The following is a 19,637-nucleotide window of genomic DNA, read 5'->3' as shown; positions in this document are numbered from 1 at the left end:
AACCCTTGTGCAAGGGCAGAGCAACATTTGCAACTTGCATGAGGCTGTGCTGGTAATGGAAAATTGGATGGTTAGAAGGGTAAGGGTCAGGGTTCAAATCCAGAAATGTTGTTATTAGGCAGGAGGTTTGAAGGCTGAACTGAAGCACTTCTGAGTCCACATTATGATAACAGATGGGCTTTATGATATCTGGCACAGGGTCCTCCCAACTGCAGTTGCCCACACACCCCATTTTTTTCCCTCGCCAATCTGCTTAAACACCATGTTGGACAGGAATTCCTCATGGCACTGGGATTTAGAAGTTTAGTTTAGTTTGTTTTTTATTGCAACAGAGCTCCTGCTCAGATTCCAAGCCATGAACAAAACAGCTGCCCCAGTTGCAGGGGCCAGGAGGGATAGGGAGCTGAAACTTCCACAGGGCTCTCCTAAAGACTCCTTGCCTTCCTCAGCCTTATCATTTTGTCTCCTAAAATACATCTTGGGTAACAGAAAGCACCTATCAACTGAAGAAAATGAAATCACAGAATCTTGAGAGAAGAAAAGGGGCTGGTGCCTGGCATCTTGTTTGCAAAGTGCCTGGCCGGGTGGCATGTGCTGAGACCTTCTGGTCTCTGGGAGGGGCTGTGGCAACCAGAATGCTAATGCTTTGCAGCAAAGATCCCTTTTACAGCAACATCTGACCACTCACTCCAGGGGATATAGCTGGGTACTCAGTATTCTTGCCATGTGGGATAGCAATGCAAAAAGACCAAGAGGGCAGGATCAGTGATTCTGAGCCAGAGACTAAGCCCACCTGGGTGGGACACAGTCTTTTGAAATATTGGTGGCCCCTGGCATGGCCCAGCCAGAGACCAGGGTGCAGGGCAGCATAACCTGGGCTCCCAGGCTCCAGGTGATGGCCTCATTGCCACCCAGAGTCAACCCACCAAGACACTAGCTCAAGTTGATGGCTTCCTCAGCTCATTCCTGGGCGAGGTCTACTCTGTTGGGTACAGTCCACACTGCAGAGCAGGTGGCTGTCCTAACTGGGCACCAGGAGGGTCAGTCTTAGAGCAACCACTGCCATTATAGCCAGCTCCTGGATCACAAAAGGGGAGGGACATTGGCAGCAGACTTTCTATTCTCCCCTTGATGAGATACAAAGATGGAGGAAGAGTTGAATGGTTCTCCAAGAAGTAAGTCTGAGACCAGCATGAGCACCCTGAGGCAGCTCACACTCTTTATCCCAGCACCGTGACACCTGCTTCTAGCTGTGCTTTGGTCTTGGCCCCTACTCGATCCACAAAGAACCAGAGCTGAATGTGGCAAGACCCCGACAAGGGTGGAGGGGAGGAGAGGTCATTGGAGACTCAATCTTTATCTACCCAACTTTGTGGGGCTCAGCATGGCTTCCCCCAGCACTGATGGTACCCCTGCAAGGACCTGCCTCTTCATTTCTGACTTTCCCTAAAAGGCGGGAGAACAAGCTTAAAGAGGCCCTGTTGCTCAGCTGGACCTGAGCCTCCTACTCCTGCCCCGTCTTCTACCCAGCTACCTCAGCTGGCCTTTCCTATTCCTATTGACCTCCTGCATGCAGAAAATGGGGCATCCCTGCTCTTTAGGCCTGCACCTAGCAGTGCTCCCTGCCAAATCTGGTGCTCACATATACCCCCTGCCCCAAGCTAGGACACTAAGCATGGGTAAATGCTGGGATGGGTAGACCTTGTGGGAGGAACCTTCCTTGGTGAACTCAGGGTCATGCTATTCTCACTCTCTAGGAACAGGGGATGAGAAGCTCATCTGGTTCCCTCCCCGCTGCTTGGCCACTATGCAAATGGGCCCACAGTGGGCTGAGATGATGATGTGGGATAGATGGCTCTCTGTGACCATCAACACCATCCTACCTGGGAAGGCAGGAGCAAGGAGCAGGGTGTAAAGGGGTTGGAGAGAGCAGGACAGAGGCTGTTAGGGTGCTCAATGCACTGAAGAGGGTTTCGTTGCATTGAGACTCTGCAGTTTATCCTCAGATGCCTTGTCAGGGAGCAGCACCTCCACAGTATAGCTGAGATTCTTGGCATGCAGCAGGCTGTAGGTGTTGTCAAAGCGCAGGACATCTGCAAAGACACGTCAGGCAGAGTGAGCCCAGCACATATGGACAGCTGGTGGCCCTGGAAATGGGCTGTCCAGGGCCTTGGGTGGGGCCTGAGGATCAGTCACTGCCCAGCCCCTAGCCCATTGCTCACTCCTACCTCCTTGGATGGTGCCTGTAGTACATAAAGGAATCATGAGACCCACTACATGCTGTGTCGCCCCTTTTAGCCACTAGGCATTACATCAGCCCTTCCAGCTTCCTGAATCCTCAGAATGACCTATGAGGAAGGTGCTGTCATTCTCATTGCTATGGATAAGTGTCTCCCAAAGGTCCACATGTTAAAGGCTTGATTCCCAGGGTGGTGCTACTGGGACATGATGGAATCTTTAGGAGGTGGGGCTTTGTGGATGTCCTTAGGCCATTGGGGGTACCCTTAAAGGGGATCATAGGACCCTATTCTCTCTCTCTCTCTCTCTCTTTTTTTTTTTTTTTTTTTTTTTGCATCCTGGCTTGTGATGTGAGTGGTTTTATTTCACAGTGTGCTCCCACCATGATTTGCCACCCACCAGAGATCCAAAGTAATGGGGTTGCTAGATCTTAGAGTGGAAACTGCCAGACCATGAGCTAAAGTAAACCTTTTCTCTTTATAAGTTAATTGCTTCAGGTATTTTGTTATAGTGACAGAAAGCTCATACATCCATTGTATGAATGAGGAAACTGAGACTTAGAGAGGTGATATGACTTTTCAGTGACCAGAGAGCAAGGGAGAGGAACTGTGACTCCCTTATCCCAATGGCTCAGCCCAAAGAGCAGCCCTACTTCCTCTGGAGGCAAGCACTAACTGAGCTACATGAGCAGCTTTTCCAGCTCACAGATGGAAGGCATTTCCTATAATGCCAAGGTCTAGCATGGACTTTGGGACATGGAATCATCCAGACTTCTCTTTCACCACCTTCCTAATACTCCCTTTCCTCAGGCTGCACTAGGTAATGTATTGGTTAAAGTTTTACTAACACAAATCCTCCTTCTTCACAGGAAATTGACCTTGTCTTCCCTCCCTCCTTGCTCTACTCACTATGAAAGTGGAAGGTGAGCAGTTTCTTGGTGCTATAGTTAGATTTTGAATGCCCCCTAAAAACCCATGTATTAAAGACTTGGTCCCCAGGATAGTGCTATTGGAAGCTATTGCAACCTTTAGGGGGTGTGGCCACTCCCCCATCTTTGGTCATTGGGACATGTCTTCAAAGGGGGTTGTGGGACCCTGTCTCTTCCTTTCTTCTTTTGCTCCTTGACTTATAAGCGATTTTGTTCTACTTCACGCTCCTGCCATGATGTGCTGCCTTGCCATAGGCTCAAATCAACGAGGTCCATTGATCATGGACTGGAACCTCCAAAACTGTGAAACAAAATAAATCTGTTCCCTTAAAAGTTCATTATCTCAGGTATTCTATTGTAGTAACAGGATGCTGACTAATATACTGTGCAGTACTGTTTCTGGTAAAATTAACCAAACTGCCTCTGTCCTGGGTGATCTGAGAACAAAGGATAAGCAGCTAGAGGAAGCCACCTTTTGGGGATTCCTGGAGCAGGGTGGTCCATGCAACTAGCGGTATGCCCATGGCTATTTACTCTCCTGCCTCAGCCTCTTATGGAGAGTTCCCAGGACTGAGCTCACAGCCCCAGACTCAGAACTCCAGCTCTTCCTCTGTAGTGAATCTCTGCCCTTGTATTCACATGTAGGGGCCACTTTTCAGATCTAAGATTCCAAAACCGACTCCCCTGGACCCTGTGGGACCTAAGAGCTTATAAGGTCCCCAACACACTCCCTGTGAGCTGGAAATAGTGGGCACACAGAAGGCTGGACTGGCAAGAGATGACCAGCTCTTTTCTCTGTCAGGAAGAGGACAATAACTCCAGTGAATCCTGCAGCTCTTACAGACACCAGCCTTGAAGCAGACGAGGCTCCCATCCTCAGGCACTAGGTGGGCATTGTAGCGCTGGCTGGGCAGCACCTCTGTCATCTCCCCAGCCCTCTGCCGCTCCCCCATCTTGGTCTTCAGGAAAACCCCAAAGCCAATGTCTCCACCATCCGATGCAAATTGCCACCTGCAACAGACAGAGCCCCACTGATGACCTCCTGCCCGGGCCCTGGAGCCTCTTCCAGTTGCACCCAGGTGTGGAGCAGTCGCTGTCCCTACCTGAGCACACAGCCTGGGAACAGGATCTCATTTTCCACATGCTGGGAGGAGCCACGGCCCACGGTCACTGTGTGCTCATACTGCATCCTCACCTGCTTGCACAGGTGGTAGCTCTTGGGCACCTCACCCCCGTAGTTGATCTGTGGGTGAAGGTGGGTGAGTAGACACTAGGCCACGATGGTCTCCCCTCTGTCCCCATCCTCTGGGCACTCCATACCTTAGTTATGCACTTGGGGTTGCCATCAGGGTCAGTCAGAGTCCCCCCAAACTCCACAGGCAGCTGGTCGGGGCTGATGAACTTTGACAGCTCCTGCTTCCAGTTGTCTATGTGGGAACAAGAGGGGGCCTCCAAGGGGCTCAGGGAGATCAATAGAGAGCCCAGGAAGGAGACATAGTATGTCCCTGGCTGTACCCTGGGCATCTATTCCTAAGAGTATCCAAGAGCTTATGTGGTTTCCAGGCCATTGGTCTAGGAGTCAAAGCCTTGCTTTTGTACACAGAAGCTGACTGGGTCACCCAGGGTCAGTGACTGAGTCAAGATGAGCCAGACAGAAATGGGGCCTTCAGCATTGACCTCTGCAGATGCAAAGAGGGTCTCTCCAGGAGACCAAGTCACTCACCTCCCAAAATCACTATCTTCTTGCGTGTCTCCTCACTCATGAACGATTTAACCAAGTTGAAGGCCACTGGGAAAAGTCTGGGGGCTGAAACACATAAAACTCCCTCAAGAAGCTGGACCAGAGAAGACACTGGTATATAAAGCCATGCCCAGGGGCATGTGCTAGACAAGATTTGGACAGATCTGGATTCTGCCACTCCCTGCTATGTGACCTTCAGCTAATAACTCACCTTCTCTGAGTCTTAGTGCTGTGAAATCATGTTATGGGTAAAACTTGGCACAGTAGCTGCCTCTCAATAAATGGCTGTATCCCCTATCCCAGTTGTAAGGGGTTGGGTCCAGTGTCAAAATTGACCCCAGTGGTGCCTCTGTGTACTTGTGATTTTTTTCAGGTGGCTTTGGGATCCTCTTTAGTACAAGTAGATAGGGCATCTGCTTTAGACTTCCTGTCTCATCCCAACTTGGTCCCTCTCACTGAGTACTTTCTGTGAATTGGGCTCTGTGCTGTCTTCTCCATAGAGTGTCTCATACCAGCTTTCTTTCATTGCCTCCTCATCCCACAGAATGAGAAAACTGAGTCTCAATGGTGTGAAACAGACTTAACTCAAAGTCACAGAACTAGTTAGATTCAACCCAGATCATCTGATTGCAGGCACCCATGGCAACCCCCTCCCTGCATGACCATTGAACACAGGGATCATTCCTGCTCAAAGAGTGTTCGTTAGTCAGCATGGTCCATGGACTGTTACCAATCTAGAATGAAGTAAGTAAGGAAAATAACAGCAAACACGGAGAAACTTAGAACTTATTCAACATTGCTGCAATATACCAGTGTAGGATTCTGCATGTTACAAAAGTATCAGTCTGCCCTACTGAAAGGCCTGGAACTCAGAATCCAAACAAACAAAAGAACCAGTTCTTCACAAAGGATGGTTTGAGAAGCCCTAAACTCAAAGGCTGACCTACTGTCCCTCTTACCCTGTTCCCCACTTCTCCCTCCCCAGAACCCATCCCAGACATGGGCTTACCTCGAACAACAATTAAATTCTTCATTGTCTCAGGATAATTTGCTTCCACCATGGCAAAAAACTGTGAAGTCAAGATGAGGCTGGTCACTGCCTTACCCCTCCATTTCTGTGGCCTCTGACACTGCTGAGACAAGAAGCCCACCCCTGGCCCCTCCTGACTTCCCCAGGAGTGTATGTTCCCTCCTCTGTGTTATTCTAGCTCCTGTCTCCCCTTGGAGGGTGGACTCCAGGTGAGCATGGCTGGCTGGTCTGTGGTGCCCCTGGAAGGCATCTCCACTTTCCCACAGACCAGAAGCTAGTGTGGACTGCAGCTCCCTATTAGCCTGGGAGCCACCGCCACTCCAGCCTCTGGCAGCACCTGCCTTACCTGCTGGTAGACCTCCACTGCCGGCTTCCACAGATGTTTCAAGCCCAGTCCCTCCATGTCAAACACCAACAGCACCATCTCAATCTTCCTACCCAGCTGCATAGATCAGAGCAGTTATACTGGTCAGACCATAGCTCCTGGAGAGCCTGGCCAGAGAGATTCAGGCACTTCTCCTGACCTCCCTGCCGCCCACACCCTTGGCATTTTACAAACATCTGTAGTTTCATGACTGTATTCAATCCAGAGCTATGCTTTTGGCAGGCGGTGTGGCCCTGGGTGGATTTTTTTTAGTTGTAGTGGGACACAATACCTTTAATTAATTAATTAATTTGTGGTGCTGGGGATTGAACCCAGGGCCTTTTGCATGGGAGGCAAGCACTCTCTCTACCAACTGAGCTACATCTCCAGCCCCAATACCTTTATTTTATTCATTTATTTGTATGTGGTGCTGAGGATCAAAACCAGCACCTCGCACGTGTTACGAGAGCGCTCTACCACTGAGCCACAACCCCAGCCCTCTGGGTGGATTTTTAACCACTCTGATTTTTAACCACTAGCTCTCTTTCTTTGTGAAATGGAGATAATTCTAGGTTCTGCTAGAATTGCTATGAAAATTCAGTAAAATGATGCATAAAGAACTCAGAGGCTGGCATTTGTATATAGTATCATCGTCATCATAATTATTGACTTCAATTGGGAGCCTCTATGGTCATGATGACGACACAGGACTTGCCCTTGTCATGTGGAGTCAGTCATTTGCCAAATCAGGCCACAGTGACATATCAGCTCCACCAGAGGAGACTTCTTAGCCTCGTTACTTATGTAAACACACAAAACCAACTAGGCCACATATGGCATTAGATTCAACCTAAAGGATACAGAGGATCAAAGAGCAGCTCAAGGCAAGGAGAAGAGATCTGCAAAGGAGGATGTGGAAGCCTTCTTGAATCAGAAGCTTCATGCCCCATAAAGCTCAATATTTGTGTTTCAGCAACTCCCGAGTAGCTTCAAAGGCCCCTCAGGGGATGCACCTAGTTTCAGGGTTACTGTTATCAGGGACGCTCACCCAATGGTGTTTGTTGTTATAAAATTTGTAATGGTGGGATATTGTTTCCATAAGCAAAGCTGAGTATCCACTGTTCTCAGAATTCCCAGAAGAATAGAGCTAGATCTTTATCTGCACCCAGATCAGCGTCTCATGTAGAGGCTTTGGTGACCCTAGACTGATGCAAGTATGATGTACACCTTGGATACTCACGGAGGGGGACAGCAGGAAGAGCTCATGTTTCACCAGACCTCTAAGTATGAGGGGTAGGGGGACAGGGTGTCATCCTTCCCTGGACCTGGGGCCCCAAACTGGACAGACTAGGTCCCCATGTGCCCCACCCCCACTCCCCAGTTGCTCACCTTTTGACTCTGCAGCTCACACTCCTGCAGAAGCAACTCAAAGGCCTTGATGCGTTTCCGGATCAGCTCCTGCTTGGAGGCTGACAGGAGAAGACCCTTGGGGTCGAGGGTCCCAATGATGTCAAACCACACAGGACAGCCTTCATAATCGTAGCCACACAGACCGCCCGAGTCATACCGCTGGATCACCTGGACACATGGGTAAGGCCCTGACTCAAACTGGCCCACTAGACCATGTCCCTGCTCCCTCAGGTGGTTGTGAGTTGGTGGACAGAGGGACATCAGATGGCCTAGGAGATGCTGCATGGGGCTCACCTCTGAGGGCTGCCATGAAAGGATATTGTCCAAGTCCTGTTGCTTCCGGAACTCCATGTGCTGCAGAGACATGAAAAGGCTTGCCCCCAAAGGCCTCTGCAGGCACCTAGGGACACCAGACCAGGTCTCTTTGCCCACAGCCACCAATGTCCTGTCAGAGCATCTGCAGGCTCCACTACACAGAACTATGAATAGGGACAGGAGGAGGGCTTGAAGGGGAGGGACCCAGGTCTGATGTAGACAGGAAGCTGAGGACGAAGACATTTGAGAATGGGCACACTTTCTCACTGACTACTCGGGGAACAGCCTGCAGGAAACAGGACCCTAGGGATGATGGGTCCTCACCTTCCGGAGCATGTCCTCTGACTTCTGCAGGTCGAAGTTCCGAGCTGAAAGAAGAATGAGGGAAGAGGCTGGAGGCCAGATGGAGAATAAGCTGCTTTCTGAAAGCTCGTGAGGACATGATGGGGGTGTTCCCAACCTTTTCCTGACACTCCAAGAATACTCTGGGGTCTGGAAATGTTTTCTTTTCTTTTCCTTAAGCAAGGATCTTTACTCCTCTGGAAGACACTGGAGGGCCCTTGATTTCTGTTTCCAGGCCTTTGAAAACTTTGAAATCTAGAAGTCAATCTAGCCTGCAATAGTTGGCATCCTCCAAGGAGCTGAGACCCACAGTATTAAGGTGCTAAGAAGCATGGGATTTGCAATCAGACAGACTTGGGCTTGAATTCTAGTTTTGTCTTTTTTGTTTCCTATGCAACCTGGAACAAGCCATTTACCTTCTCTGAGCTTTATTTTAAAAATATGTTAAATAGGAATAATAATTTGTTTAGTAATTCAAAGGAAAGTGTGAGATAAAGTAGATAAAGTGCTTGGCATAATACCTAGCTCACAGGAGGTTCTCACTTTTTTTGTGTGTGCTAGGGATTGAACCCAGGTGCTCATACATACAAGGCAAGCACTCTACCACCGAGCTATGTTCCCAGTCCACAGTTAAATTCTCAATAAAGAGTAGCTATTGCTGTGATTACTTATTTTGAAGAAATTGTTATATTTTAATAAAAAATGTTATGCTCTATTTGATTTAATTAATTTTTGGAGACAAGCTATGTTACCCAGATTGACCCTGAACTCCTGGGCTCAGCATCCCAAGTGTCTAGGGCCACAGGTACATGCCACCACACCCAACTATGTTCTATTTTAGAAATGCCATGACCATTGCTCTCTAAGACCACTGTCTCACTGTTGAATTTGTTCATTGATGGAGCTGCTCTGAGATGCAAGATTAGAGATTTTCAAATGGAAAGGGCCTGATATCACCCAGAATTCCTCTGCCCTAATCATGAACCACCTCCAGCAATAACCATTGAGGCCACTAGCTCAATTCTGATTATCTCCCATAATGTACCGTTCATTGCCTAAACAGACAAATAGCCCACAGCTCTTTTTAAGTACTGGAGATTGAAGCCAGAGGCACTTTACCACTGAGTGTGCCCTAGCTCTCTTCTTTTAATTAATTCATCTATTTATTGAGATAAGGGCTCACTAAGTTGCTGAGTGTGGCCTTGAACTTTCATCCTCCTGTCTCAGCCTCCCAAATTGCTGAGATTACAGGCTGGTGCCACTGCTTCTGGCTCCTCAGCAGCTTTGACTGAGGCTAAATCTGCCACACAAATGATCCTAGTCCCATTTTCAGAGGTCATATATATGTTTGTCAATGGAAATCTGTGCAAATATATCAAGAGGAGCTATCAAGTGTAAATTTTTTTTTACACTTGTAAAAAATATTTTCTCCCAGTTATATATTTATTTAAAAATCACCTCTGTGTCAGTGATGTTCAACAGAACTTTCTATAATGATGGGAAATGTCCTATCTTTGGTTAGTATGACAGAAGATCTCAAGTTTTAGTTTGGCTTAATTTAAATTTTAATAATTATATGTGCTTAGAGGCTACTGAACTGAACAGAGCAGTTATATATACTTCAATGATTTTAAGATTTTTTTCATATATAGATCTTCTGTGCTCCAGGTTAAATGTCTTGTTATTTTATAAGCTTTGTTGTTACTTGGAATAATATACATTTTTGCATGATATTTTACAATTGGTTGCAGCCACAGAAAAAAAATACTATTGAATTTTGTATCTGGAAATGTGGTTAAGCTTTCTCTTTAGATCTAGAGTTTTTCTGTTGATCCTGTGGTTTTCAAGGGAGATATGTAATGAATCTGAAAAACTTTTAACTCTTTCCTTCCAGACTTTAAACTACTGATTATTTTTTCTTTTCTTATAGCATTAGCAAAAGTCTCTAGTTCTGTTTAAATCATAATGTTCACTGGTGTCATCCTCTCCTTGTTTTGGATCTTAAAGGAAATGTATCTAAAATTTACCCTTATTCATAACATTTGTTGGGGATTTGTGCTATGTTACCATTACTACCAAGTTAAGGAAATTCCCTTCTATTCCTAGTTTGTAAGAATTGTTTGTTTTTGTTTTTGGGTGCTAGAGATTGAACCCAGAGCCCTGTGCATCCTAGGCAAGCATTCTACCACTCTCCAGTCCCCAAGACATTTGTCTTATAAATAGGATTTGAACTTTTTCAAATGCTTCTTCTGTGTTAATTGAGATAGCCATATGATTTTTCATTTCTAAATCTATTAATGATTTCAATGACACTGATAGATTTTTTTAATGTTGAACTATTCTTGCAGACCTAAGATAAATTCTTCTTGGTGATGTCACATAATTTTAATACGCTAATGGATTCTATTATGTAATATTTTATTTATATTTATTACTATATTAACAAGTAAAACAGGTATAGACTTCCTCTTTTTTGTTTTAATTGTTCTTATCTATATTTGAAATAATACTCAAGACTCATAAGGAAAAAACCTCATTCTTGGGGCTGGGGATGTGGCTCAAGTGGTAGTGCGCTCGCCTGGCATGCACGGGGTGCTGGGTTTGATCCTCAGCACCACATAAAAATAAAATAAGAGATGTTGTGTCCACTGAAAACTGAAAAATAAATATTAAAAAATTCTCTCTCTCTCTTTAAAGAAAAGAAAAAGCCTCATTCTTTCATATATCCTAAAACAATTCATATAAGATAGTAATTAACCAGTCTTTAAAATTTTGGAAGAATTTTCCTATAAAGCCTGGAGTTTGAGTTTTGGGGGAGTAGAGGTTTTTACTACCTTTTCCATTTCTTTCTTTCGTTTTATTTTTCTTCTTCTTAATTTTTTCAGTGTTGAGGATCAAACCCAGGGCCTCTAACAGGCTGAGCATGTGTTCTACCACTGTGCTATATCCATAGCCCCTCAATTTCTTTAAATTTATTAGTTTGTCATTTTCTATTTCTTCATGCTGGATTTTAGCCCTATATATTTTTTCCTAGAAATTCATCTATTTCATCTATATTTTTAAATTTACTAGTACATAATTATTCATAATATTATTCTATTATCTGTTGGGGGTTCTTATCCTATAAACAGTGCTTTGGGTGCTGATGATGGGATATGAGGATAGAGTTTTTAGTTGTACCTACTATGTGCCAGACTAAGGGGACCAGGGCAGGCATAGATACTGCCCTTATGGGGCTGGAGGTGACTGGGAGAAACAGACACTTATGAAGAATGGAGATAAAGAAACAGAGGGGAAGGACATCAGAAGGAGGTTTAGGGAAGGCTTGTTATTATTATTTTTTTAAATATTTATTTTTAGTTGTAGTTGGACACTATACATTATTTATTTATTTTTTATTTTTATTTTTTTTATGTGGTGCTGAGGCTAGATCCAGGGCCTCGAAAGTGCTAGGCAAGAACTCTACCACTGAGCCCCAACCCCAGCCCAAGGCTTGTCATTATTAGGCCTGAGGGAGAAGCCTCTGTGAAGCTCAGCTCCATCACTCAAACTTCTCTTGGTCTATATTCAGGGTAGGTAAGGCAGGGAGTAACATGGCTGACACCCATGTGGATGGTCATATCTACAGTCCTGTCACCTACAGCAGGAAGTAAAAGGCCACACTCCATCTGAGATTCTTTCCTTTTTCAATGATCTGGCAGCTTAAGGTATCTGTGATCTGTGATCTCACTTACTTATCAAGAACACACCAGACACCCAAAAGCTGGACTTAAACCCAAAAAGACTTCACAGGAGGAGAAAAGACTGATAGGCTACGGTTCAAATGCGGTTTGAGCATATCCCCAAGGTTTCATGAGTTGAAATTTAATCCCCACTGTGAGGTATTAAGAGGGTAGAAACTTAATCTAATTCTGGTATTTAGAGATGAGGCCTCTGGAAAGTGGTTAAGATTAGATTAAGGTCATCAGGGTGGAGCCCTCATGGTTGAATCTTAGCAACTTGATTAGAAGGAGAAAGACCAGAAGAGAGACAGACATGCATGCTCCTTGTCTCTTGCCATGTGATGCCCTGTGTCATCTGGAGACTCTGCTAACAAGAAGGCCATCACCATATGTGTGAACCTCCAAAATGGTGAGCTAAATAAACCTCTTCATAAAGTTACCCAGTCTCAGACATTTCCTTATGGTAATAAAAGAAAATGAATGAAGATGTGCCTTGTCAATTGGTTTCTAGAAATACTCTGTTCCAACTCCTTCTTTAGCTCAGGCACATGACAATGATATGCTCCCTTTTAAAGCAAAACAAAACAAAAACAAACAGAAACTACTACAGCCAAAAGGATCTTAAGGAGACAAATGATTAAATGTAATGTCAATGTAAAATGAAATCTGGCAATAGAAAAACTAAGGAAATCCATATAATATAGAGTTTTTAGTTATAATAATGATGATGTATTCATATTGATTCATTAATTGTAATAAATGTATCATACAAAGATAAGATACAATAATAGAGTACAGGGTATATAGACCATTCTATGCTATCTTGGCAATTTTCCTGAAAAATCTATAACTGTTTTAAAAAGTAAACTTTATAAAAAAAGAATTCTTAAAAAAAGGATGGAACAAAACAAAAGGAAACAACCAGCCTCTGGAGGCTTCCTTCATTCGGGCCTTGTACACAACTGTGACCTCATGTTTGACCCACAGACACCGTAAAGGTAGGGACAAATATGCCTGTTATATATAAGAGGAAAGTGGGGATGAGAGACAATGAATGACTTGCCACAGCCTAGAATGTTGCATAGCTGGGGTTCAGTTGCAGGCCTATTGAAGACTGGTGTTTTGTTTTGTTTGTTTGTTTGTTTTGAATAAACCAAAACAAACATTGGAACTTCTTTTAATAATATTTTTTCTCATCCCCACATCCCCACTCTTCCCCTCACTCTTCTCTACACAAACCAGAGTTCTGAAGACTGGTGTTTTAAACCATGCAGTGTGTGTCTAATTTCTGGGCTAATCTCACCTCAAGTACAAAATTCATCCTGTGAGATGCAGTGAGTTAAAATGATTTTTTCCCCTAAACCTTGCTGTGGTTTCTGTTATTCCTTTATTAGGCTGTTGCTATAGTTACTTCAAGAAACTCTTTCTCTCCCTTTATTTAAATCCACTTCCTTAATTGTTGGCTGTACTCATTGCCCTCGGGGACATGCAGTTTCCTCAAGGAAATAAAATAGCTCTGTCCACAGGCAACTGGATGTAGGTCCAAATGCAAGTCCTGAAGATGGTGCTCAATGGTATCTCATTCAAGGCCAGGCCAGTTAATTCCTGAGGACCTTCTGGGTGTTCACTCTAACTTTACCTCGACTCTGTGCCTACTCACTGACTCATACCCATTTTGCAGATGCAGAAACTAAGATTCAGTGGGGATTTTGTGTGGTGTTAATGCACATGGAAGCTCAGAATTTAACCCGGAGCAGGAGCATGCAAAGCCTGTTATTTACTGCTCTGCAGCATTGCTCCCCAGGTTTACCATGCTTTCTCCTGAGACACCCCCCCCCATTCTTTCCCTCCCTCTCTGCCTCTCCCAACTCTTGCAGTCAAACCTCGAAGCCAGCGCAGGAGGAAGTAGTCATCAGCCTTGGGCAAGGTGGGTAGCAGGTCCTGGAGGTTCTCCTGGAACTAAGGTGGGGATATGATGGTCAGAGATATTCTTGTGACCCATCTGCAATCATCATCTGCCACCTGGGGACCCTGCATAGTTAGCACCTGCCCTGAACCACTTGGGTATCTGGGAATGGTCCCCCTTTAGCCCACCATAGGAGGAAGGAAGCATTGGGTCCTTCTTAAACTTGGGGGAGCCTTGCCCCCACAAGACTCTCATTCCACAAGTCTGAGGCAAGGCCATGACATCCTTGTTTTCACACACACACAAAAATTAGTAATGTCACCCCGATGGTGCCTCTTGGAGGCCTGGATTTGGAGGCAAGTTACATAAACTCTCTGAGGCTCAGTTTCCTCATCTGTAAATATGGATAATGATAAATTTGTGCCAGTCAAAGGAAAGTGTGCATGTAAAGCAGTTTAGCATAAGGCCTGGCTCAAGGCAGGTGCCTCACTCAACAAACGTGGCCTGCTGGATGCTCTGGACAGTGAAGCATCTGGGGACAAAACTAGAGGTCACTAAGAAGGGACTGCAAAAAAAGGCTTTGGGGGGATTGGAGGAAAGGAGGGCAGACAGTCCACTGGAAGGTGCCTTTTTTTCTTTCTTTCTTTTTGTTTCATTTGGTGGTAGCTTTTGCTCCTGGCAAAGTTTAGAAAACCTCTAGGAGTTTGGGCCTGAGATTGAGGCTTTGGTCTGGGATAGAAAAAAGATCTCACTTCTATAGGAACAGAGGGACCTGAAAGCAAGGGCCATGTTTAGAGGTGAATCTGTGAATCTGATTTGGGGGTCAGAAACAGATATAAGCAAAGCTACAGGAAGTGTTCTTGATGGTTATCCACCAAACCTCCTTTAGCTTTAGGAAGGATATTTAAAATAAGAATGTATTCCTGTGTTGTTTACACAACAAAAAAGGGAATAATCACTTTATACATTTCTTGGTGTTAACAAGTAACAGGCACCTAAAACAGACATTGTTACACATGAAAACTCCTATAGCCTCTGGGCACCTGAGGAAGCTTTTTGGCAGATATGGAAGGGGATGAACTCCCCCACACACACACACCCCAGAAAAGCCATAACACTGCACTCCTCATATCCTCCAGCTTACTGAGTTCCCTCATTTGACCCTCAGTATGTGACCTGATACAGGAGGTGCAAAGGTCATATTCGATTTTGAAGATGAAACTGAAGCTGGGGTGGGTGGTGGAGAATCTTCTCCCCAGAAACAGAGTAGGAAAAGTGGCAAGGGCCAGGAGTAATCCATGTCTTCTACCCTTGCCAGGATCACATAATTCTTCAATGAGCATCAAGAAAAAGAGAAAGCTTCCAAGCAGGTGCTGGGGAGGGTCTAAAGTAATGTGGAGTAAACTCTTCTCTACCATGATGCCATACGGAGACAGCAGCATCTAGCAGTGTAACTAGAATTGGTCAACACCTGGTCAGGCTGATGATATGTTGTGGTGTGAACTGATAAATACAATCAATAAGAGTGTAAGTTATAAGTTATAGATTAGTTAAAAAATATAGATTATAGATATAAGATTTTGATGAGTGAGATAAGACAATTATAAAGCAAGAACAGGCCTAAGACTCCATTTTGCTGCCTTCTATAAAACACTGCTACAAGAGCTGTTTCTGAGAAACTGAAATCAAAGCTGTTTCCTTATTTAAAAAATTGTCTTTCTGTACTTTGTATCCCACAAATTGTACCCTACTCAGGATGCAGCGGTGGTCATGGTGAGCTCCCACTGGGTTTGAATGCCCTTGTAGGTCTACATAACTTTGAAGTAGATTCTCGCCCACCGTACCCCCACCCAAATTCAGGATGCGACTGTCCAGCACCTGCTTGAACGGGGATTGTTGTCAACTGAACTGCAAAGCTAATGCTTTTTTTTGCTTCTGTTTATCGCTTACTTGCTGACTGGAAAATTCCAGTCCTGCCTAGAGCCCATAGGTCCCACTTATTAATGTTTTAATTTCTAAGATTGGCTAGCTTACATGATGCTAAGCAAGTCACTGAGTTGTGGTTTTTGTGCTTATATTCTTTTTGGATGGACCAGGAAGCTGCTGTCCTCCCACAGAGCTTGAGTCTCTGCTGTGGGTGACAGTCCCTGGCCAGGTAATTATTTATCTCTTTTGACTTGAAATTCGGACTTAGAGTGCTTTTTGAGGCATCTCCCCATAACATATAGACCTCTGGGACCATGGAAAACTTTTCCCTATTCTTCCTACTTTCCTCCTTTCTCCCATGTTTTAAAATAATAAGAATTCACTACGTTAAATAATGGGAAAAATAAGAATAAACTTTTTACATTGTGTAAAGCTCTGACCCACAGGCATATCCATTATAATTCATCCCCAAAGGCCAAGTGTCCAAGTCCCTTTGAAGAGCTTCGTGTTAGGGGCTTCCCTGAGGGCATCAGAAGTGGGAAGGGCAAGGACTCACCAAGGGACCCCATCTCCTTCATCTCAGGACCCTCCTTAACTGGGGACCTCTCTCCTTAACTCAGGATCCTCCACCTAGGGATCCCTCTCTCACCCATAGGTGTTTTTTTGTTTTGTTTTGTTGTTGTTGTTTTGTTTGTTTTTCATCTAGGGGACCCTGAGTGGATTCCCAATTCCCAAGCCCCTTTTCTTCACCTTGAGTCCTCATTCCTACCTGGAAGTCCTCAAAATAAATCATTCCCCAAGAATTTTAAGCTACCCTTTCCTTCACAAACAAAGTGTGAGCCAGGGTTGTGTCACCTAAGACATATACATTCTCCCCTTTTCCCATGATCGTGTCCCTCCCAAGTGCACCCACCAAGACTATCTCAAAATCATCAAAACCCCCTCCAGTTTCCTTTATTTTTTAATAATTTTTATTTTTTGACCACAGAGAGAAAGCTTAGGCCCCGAGGAGTTAGAGAGCCATGAGAAACCAAATAAACAAATGTCGCAATCTGAGCACAAGATCTGAGAATCCCTTCAGCCCAAGGCTCACGCCACCCCCTCCCCAACAAGCGGGGGAACAAAGGTCAGGGCAGGGTGGTGGGGATCCCGCAGGGCTGGAAGGCAGAATCTGCCTGTAGAGTCTCCCAGGGAGGTCTCCCGCCCAGGGCACTGCTGCACAGGGGCCTCCGAGCTGTGCCCTGGACAGGCAGGCAGGACTGTGGCACTCCCCGAACTTCGAGTTCCCCCGATCCTACCCTAAGGACTCCAGACCCGTGAGGCGGCGGATGGTTGCTGGATCCCTCCCCAAGCCTCCCTGCCCGCCAAGCCCCTCACCTTGGCCAACGCCTCCTGTTGTTGGGGGTTCAGGTCCCCTACTCGGCCGCTCATGGTGTCCGGCGGCACGGAGGGGTGCCGGGCGCAGATGTGCAGATCGCTTCTGCCTGCCCTGCCCGCCGCCTGGCTTCGCCGCTAACACCGCCCCTGCCACCACCGCCTGGTTTTACCTGTCCGGGTCAGATATTGGTTCCGCCCTGATCCGAGAGCCGCTGGTCCTGCCCTGCCCTGACGGATCCCGTGCCACCACAGGAGTTTCTGCCCCAATCGCCAATCGCACCCTACCCGGGGCGCCGAGGTGACTCACCCCAAGAGAGTCTGGGGCAGCGGGTGGCCCCACCTCCAGGTCTTCTCTAAGTGCTCCTCCCGATTCTCAGGAGGCAATGAAGAAAGGATACGTGGAGGGGTTTCAGATCCCGTTCTGAGCAACCTGGAGGAATTTTTATAAACCTCCGGACATCGATGTACCCAGTCCTTTTGCCTAAGGAACCCCTAGCCCTCTCCCCTGACTTGGAACACAGGCTGGACTCTGTCAATGCTCACTGGGTAATAAGGGAAACCCTTACCTGACAAATAGCTCTGGCCCTCAAAATGTTGGGAAGGCAAATTGGTGCCCATGAGTTAGCAAAATGCCTGGCATTTTGTGCTCAGGAAGTGTTGGCTCTTAGGAAGAAACTTATGAAACTTTTTAGGAAGTTTCATAATTATTGAGGATGTCACCAGAGCCAGGAGACATAAGGGTAGAGATCCCCATGTGGCCCATTTGGTGAGCCCAAGTGCAATCCCAAGGTTGCTGATGAGAGGGAGCTGAGCTAACTTCCGGGAAGGAGAAGGAGATGGTAAACAGGCCACTGAGAACTTTTCCCTCAGTCCTCCCATTGGGTCACACCAAGTTCTGGATCTGAGATGACCAGTGCCATGATGTGCTGTGAGTATAAAATACAAACCAAATTTCAAGGACTTGGTAAAAGTAAAAAATCTTACTCATTTTTTTTCCTGTTGATTACTTGTTGACATGATAGTTTTTGATATGAGATAAATATAATATTATTAAAATTAATTTTACCTGTTTATTTTTATTATTTTAAATTTAAATATATTTAAATGTAAATTTATATATATATTTATATATAAAATATATTTAAATATAAATTTTTATATATAAATATACATATAATTTTATATAGGGTAGTTTTAGGTTCACAGCCCTTTCCTCTGATACATCTGAAAGAACAGCATTCCCAAATAGCCCCAGTCCCCACATAGCCACCAACTCTAGTATCAGAATGGGACATTTATTATAATTTATAAACCTAATTGATATTCTGTTCTCACCCAAAATTCAAGGCTTATATTAGTGTTCACTCTGGGTATTGTTCATTTTACGGATTGTTACAACTATAAGATGACACGTATCCTATTGTTGCATAATCCTATAGTTCCACTGTGCTCTGTGCAGTTTTTTTCTTTTCTTTTTTCTTTTTTTTTTTTTTTTTTTTTTTACTTTTTAAAGTCATAGCTGCAAGGGGCTGGGGTTGTGGCTCAAGTGGTAGAGTGCTCACCTCGCACACGTTAAGCACTGGGTTCGATCCTCAGCACCACATAAAAATAAAAGAAAGATATTATGTTTACCTAAAACTAAAAAATAAATATAAAAAATTTGTAGCTTCCAGAATATTTTAAATTACATGTGTGGCTCACATTTGCGACTTGCATTGTATTTCATTTGAATATGTTTGCCCTAGGGGCATTTTAAATCAAAGAAAGAAATTCACAAAAAAATGCTAAAAGATCTTCAATAGATGAATAGATAAAGAAACTGTAATATATATATATATATATATATATATATATATATATATATATACACAATTGAATATTACTCAGCATTAAAAGAGAATAAAATTATGGCATTTGCAGGTAAATGGATGGAGATATCATGCTAAGCAAAGTAAGCCAATCCCAAAAAAACCAAAAAGTCTGAATGTTTTCTCTGATAAGTGGATGCTGATCCATAATGGGGGGAGGGACATGGGATGAATAGAGGAACTTCAGATTGGGCAAAGGGGAGAGAGGGGAGGGCAGCAGGCACAGGAGTAGGAAAGATGATGGAATGAGATGGACATCATTACCCTAGGTACATGTATGATTGCACTAATGGTGTGACTCTACTTTGTGTACACCCAAAGAAATGAAAAATTGTGCTCCATTTGTGTATAATGAATCAAAGGGCATTCTGCTGTAATTTTAAAAAGCTAAGAGAAAGCAAAAAAGACACCACATTTATAGAAGGGCATGGTTTGCATTTAAAAGCAATGAAAGAAAATCATAAAGGGAA

The 19,637-nt window shown here is 44.7% G+C and overlaps 1 protein-coding gene and 1 non-coding gene across 3 annotated transcripts; both read right to left on the bottom strand.

The window, feature by feature from the left end:
• Positions 1-294: 294 nt before the first annotated feature.
• On the bottom strand, positions 295-18,064 carry LOC124089424 (SEC14-like protein 4). 2 transcript variants are annotated; one of them, XM_046439442.2, is made up of 14 exons: positions 17,866-18,064; positions 17,607-17,729; positions 17,300-17,469; positions 13,974-14,049; positions 8,351-8,394; positions 8,006-8,065; positions 7,691-7,879; positions 6,284-6,379; positions 5,917-5,977; positions 4,890-4,973; positions 4,487-4,593; positions 4,270-4,409; positions 4,018-4,177; positions 295-2,093 (listed from the first exon to the last, which is right to left on the bottom strand). In XM_046439442.2, the coding sequence occupies exons 3-14, from the start codon at positions 17,351-17,353 to the stop codon at positions 1,869-1,871; spliced, it is 1,296 nt and encodes a 431-aa protein (XP_046295398.1). In that variant the 5' UTR covers positions 17,354-17,469; positions 17,607-17,729; positions 17,866-18,064; the 3' UTR covers positions 295-1,868. The 2 variants fall into 2 exon arrangements, with proteins under 2 accessions (XP_046295398.1, XP_046295399.1); XM_046439443.2 differs by having other exon boundaries at positions 4,008-4,177; positions 17,866-18,059.
• Positions 6,613-6,690, bottom strand: Trnag-ccc (transfer RNA glycine (anticodon CCC)). The gene has a single exon. It is a non-coding gene; the product is annotated as a tRNA-Gly (tRNA).
• Positions 18,065-19,637: the final 1,573 nt, after the last annotated feature.

The sequence above is a fragment of the Marmota monax genome, unplaced genomic scaffold, assembly GCF_021218885.2.
Source record: "Marmota monax isolate L192 unplaced genomic scaffold, Marmota_monax_Labrador192_F-V1.1 WCK01_AAM20220418_F8-fsc00253, whole genome shotgun sequence".
In the NCBI taxonomy this organism is placed as follows: Eukaryota; Metazoa; Chordata; class Mammalia; order Rodentia; family Sciuridae; genus Marmota; species Marmota monax.
This window is presented reverse-complemented; position numbering and strand designations above follow the sequence as displayed.

Coding starts and splice junctions, on each gene's coding strand:
- LOC124089424 (XM_046439442.2), bottom strand. CDS start 17,353: ATGAGCGGCCGAGTAGGGGACCTGAACCCCCAACAACAGGAGGCGTTG. Junction 8,066..8,350: donor CAGAGGACATGCTCCGGAAG/GTGAGGACCCAT, acceptor ATGTCTCTGCAG/CACATGGAGTTCCGGAAGCA. Junction 7,880..8,005: donor TTTCATGGCAGCCCTCAGAG/GTGAGCCCCATG, acceptor CCATGTGTCCAG/GTGATCCAGCGGTATGACTC.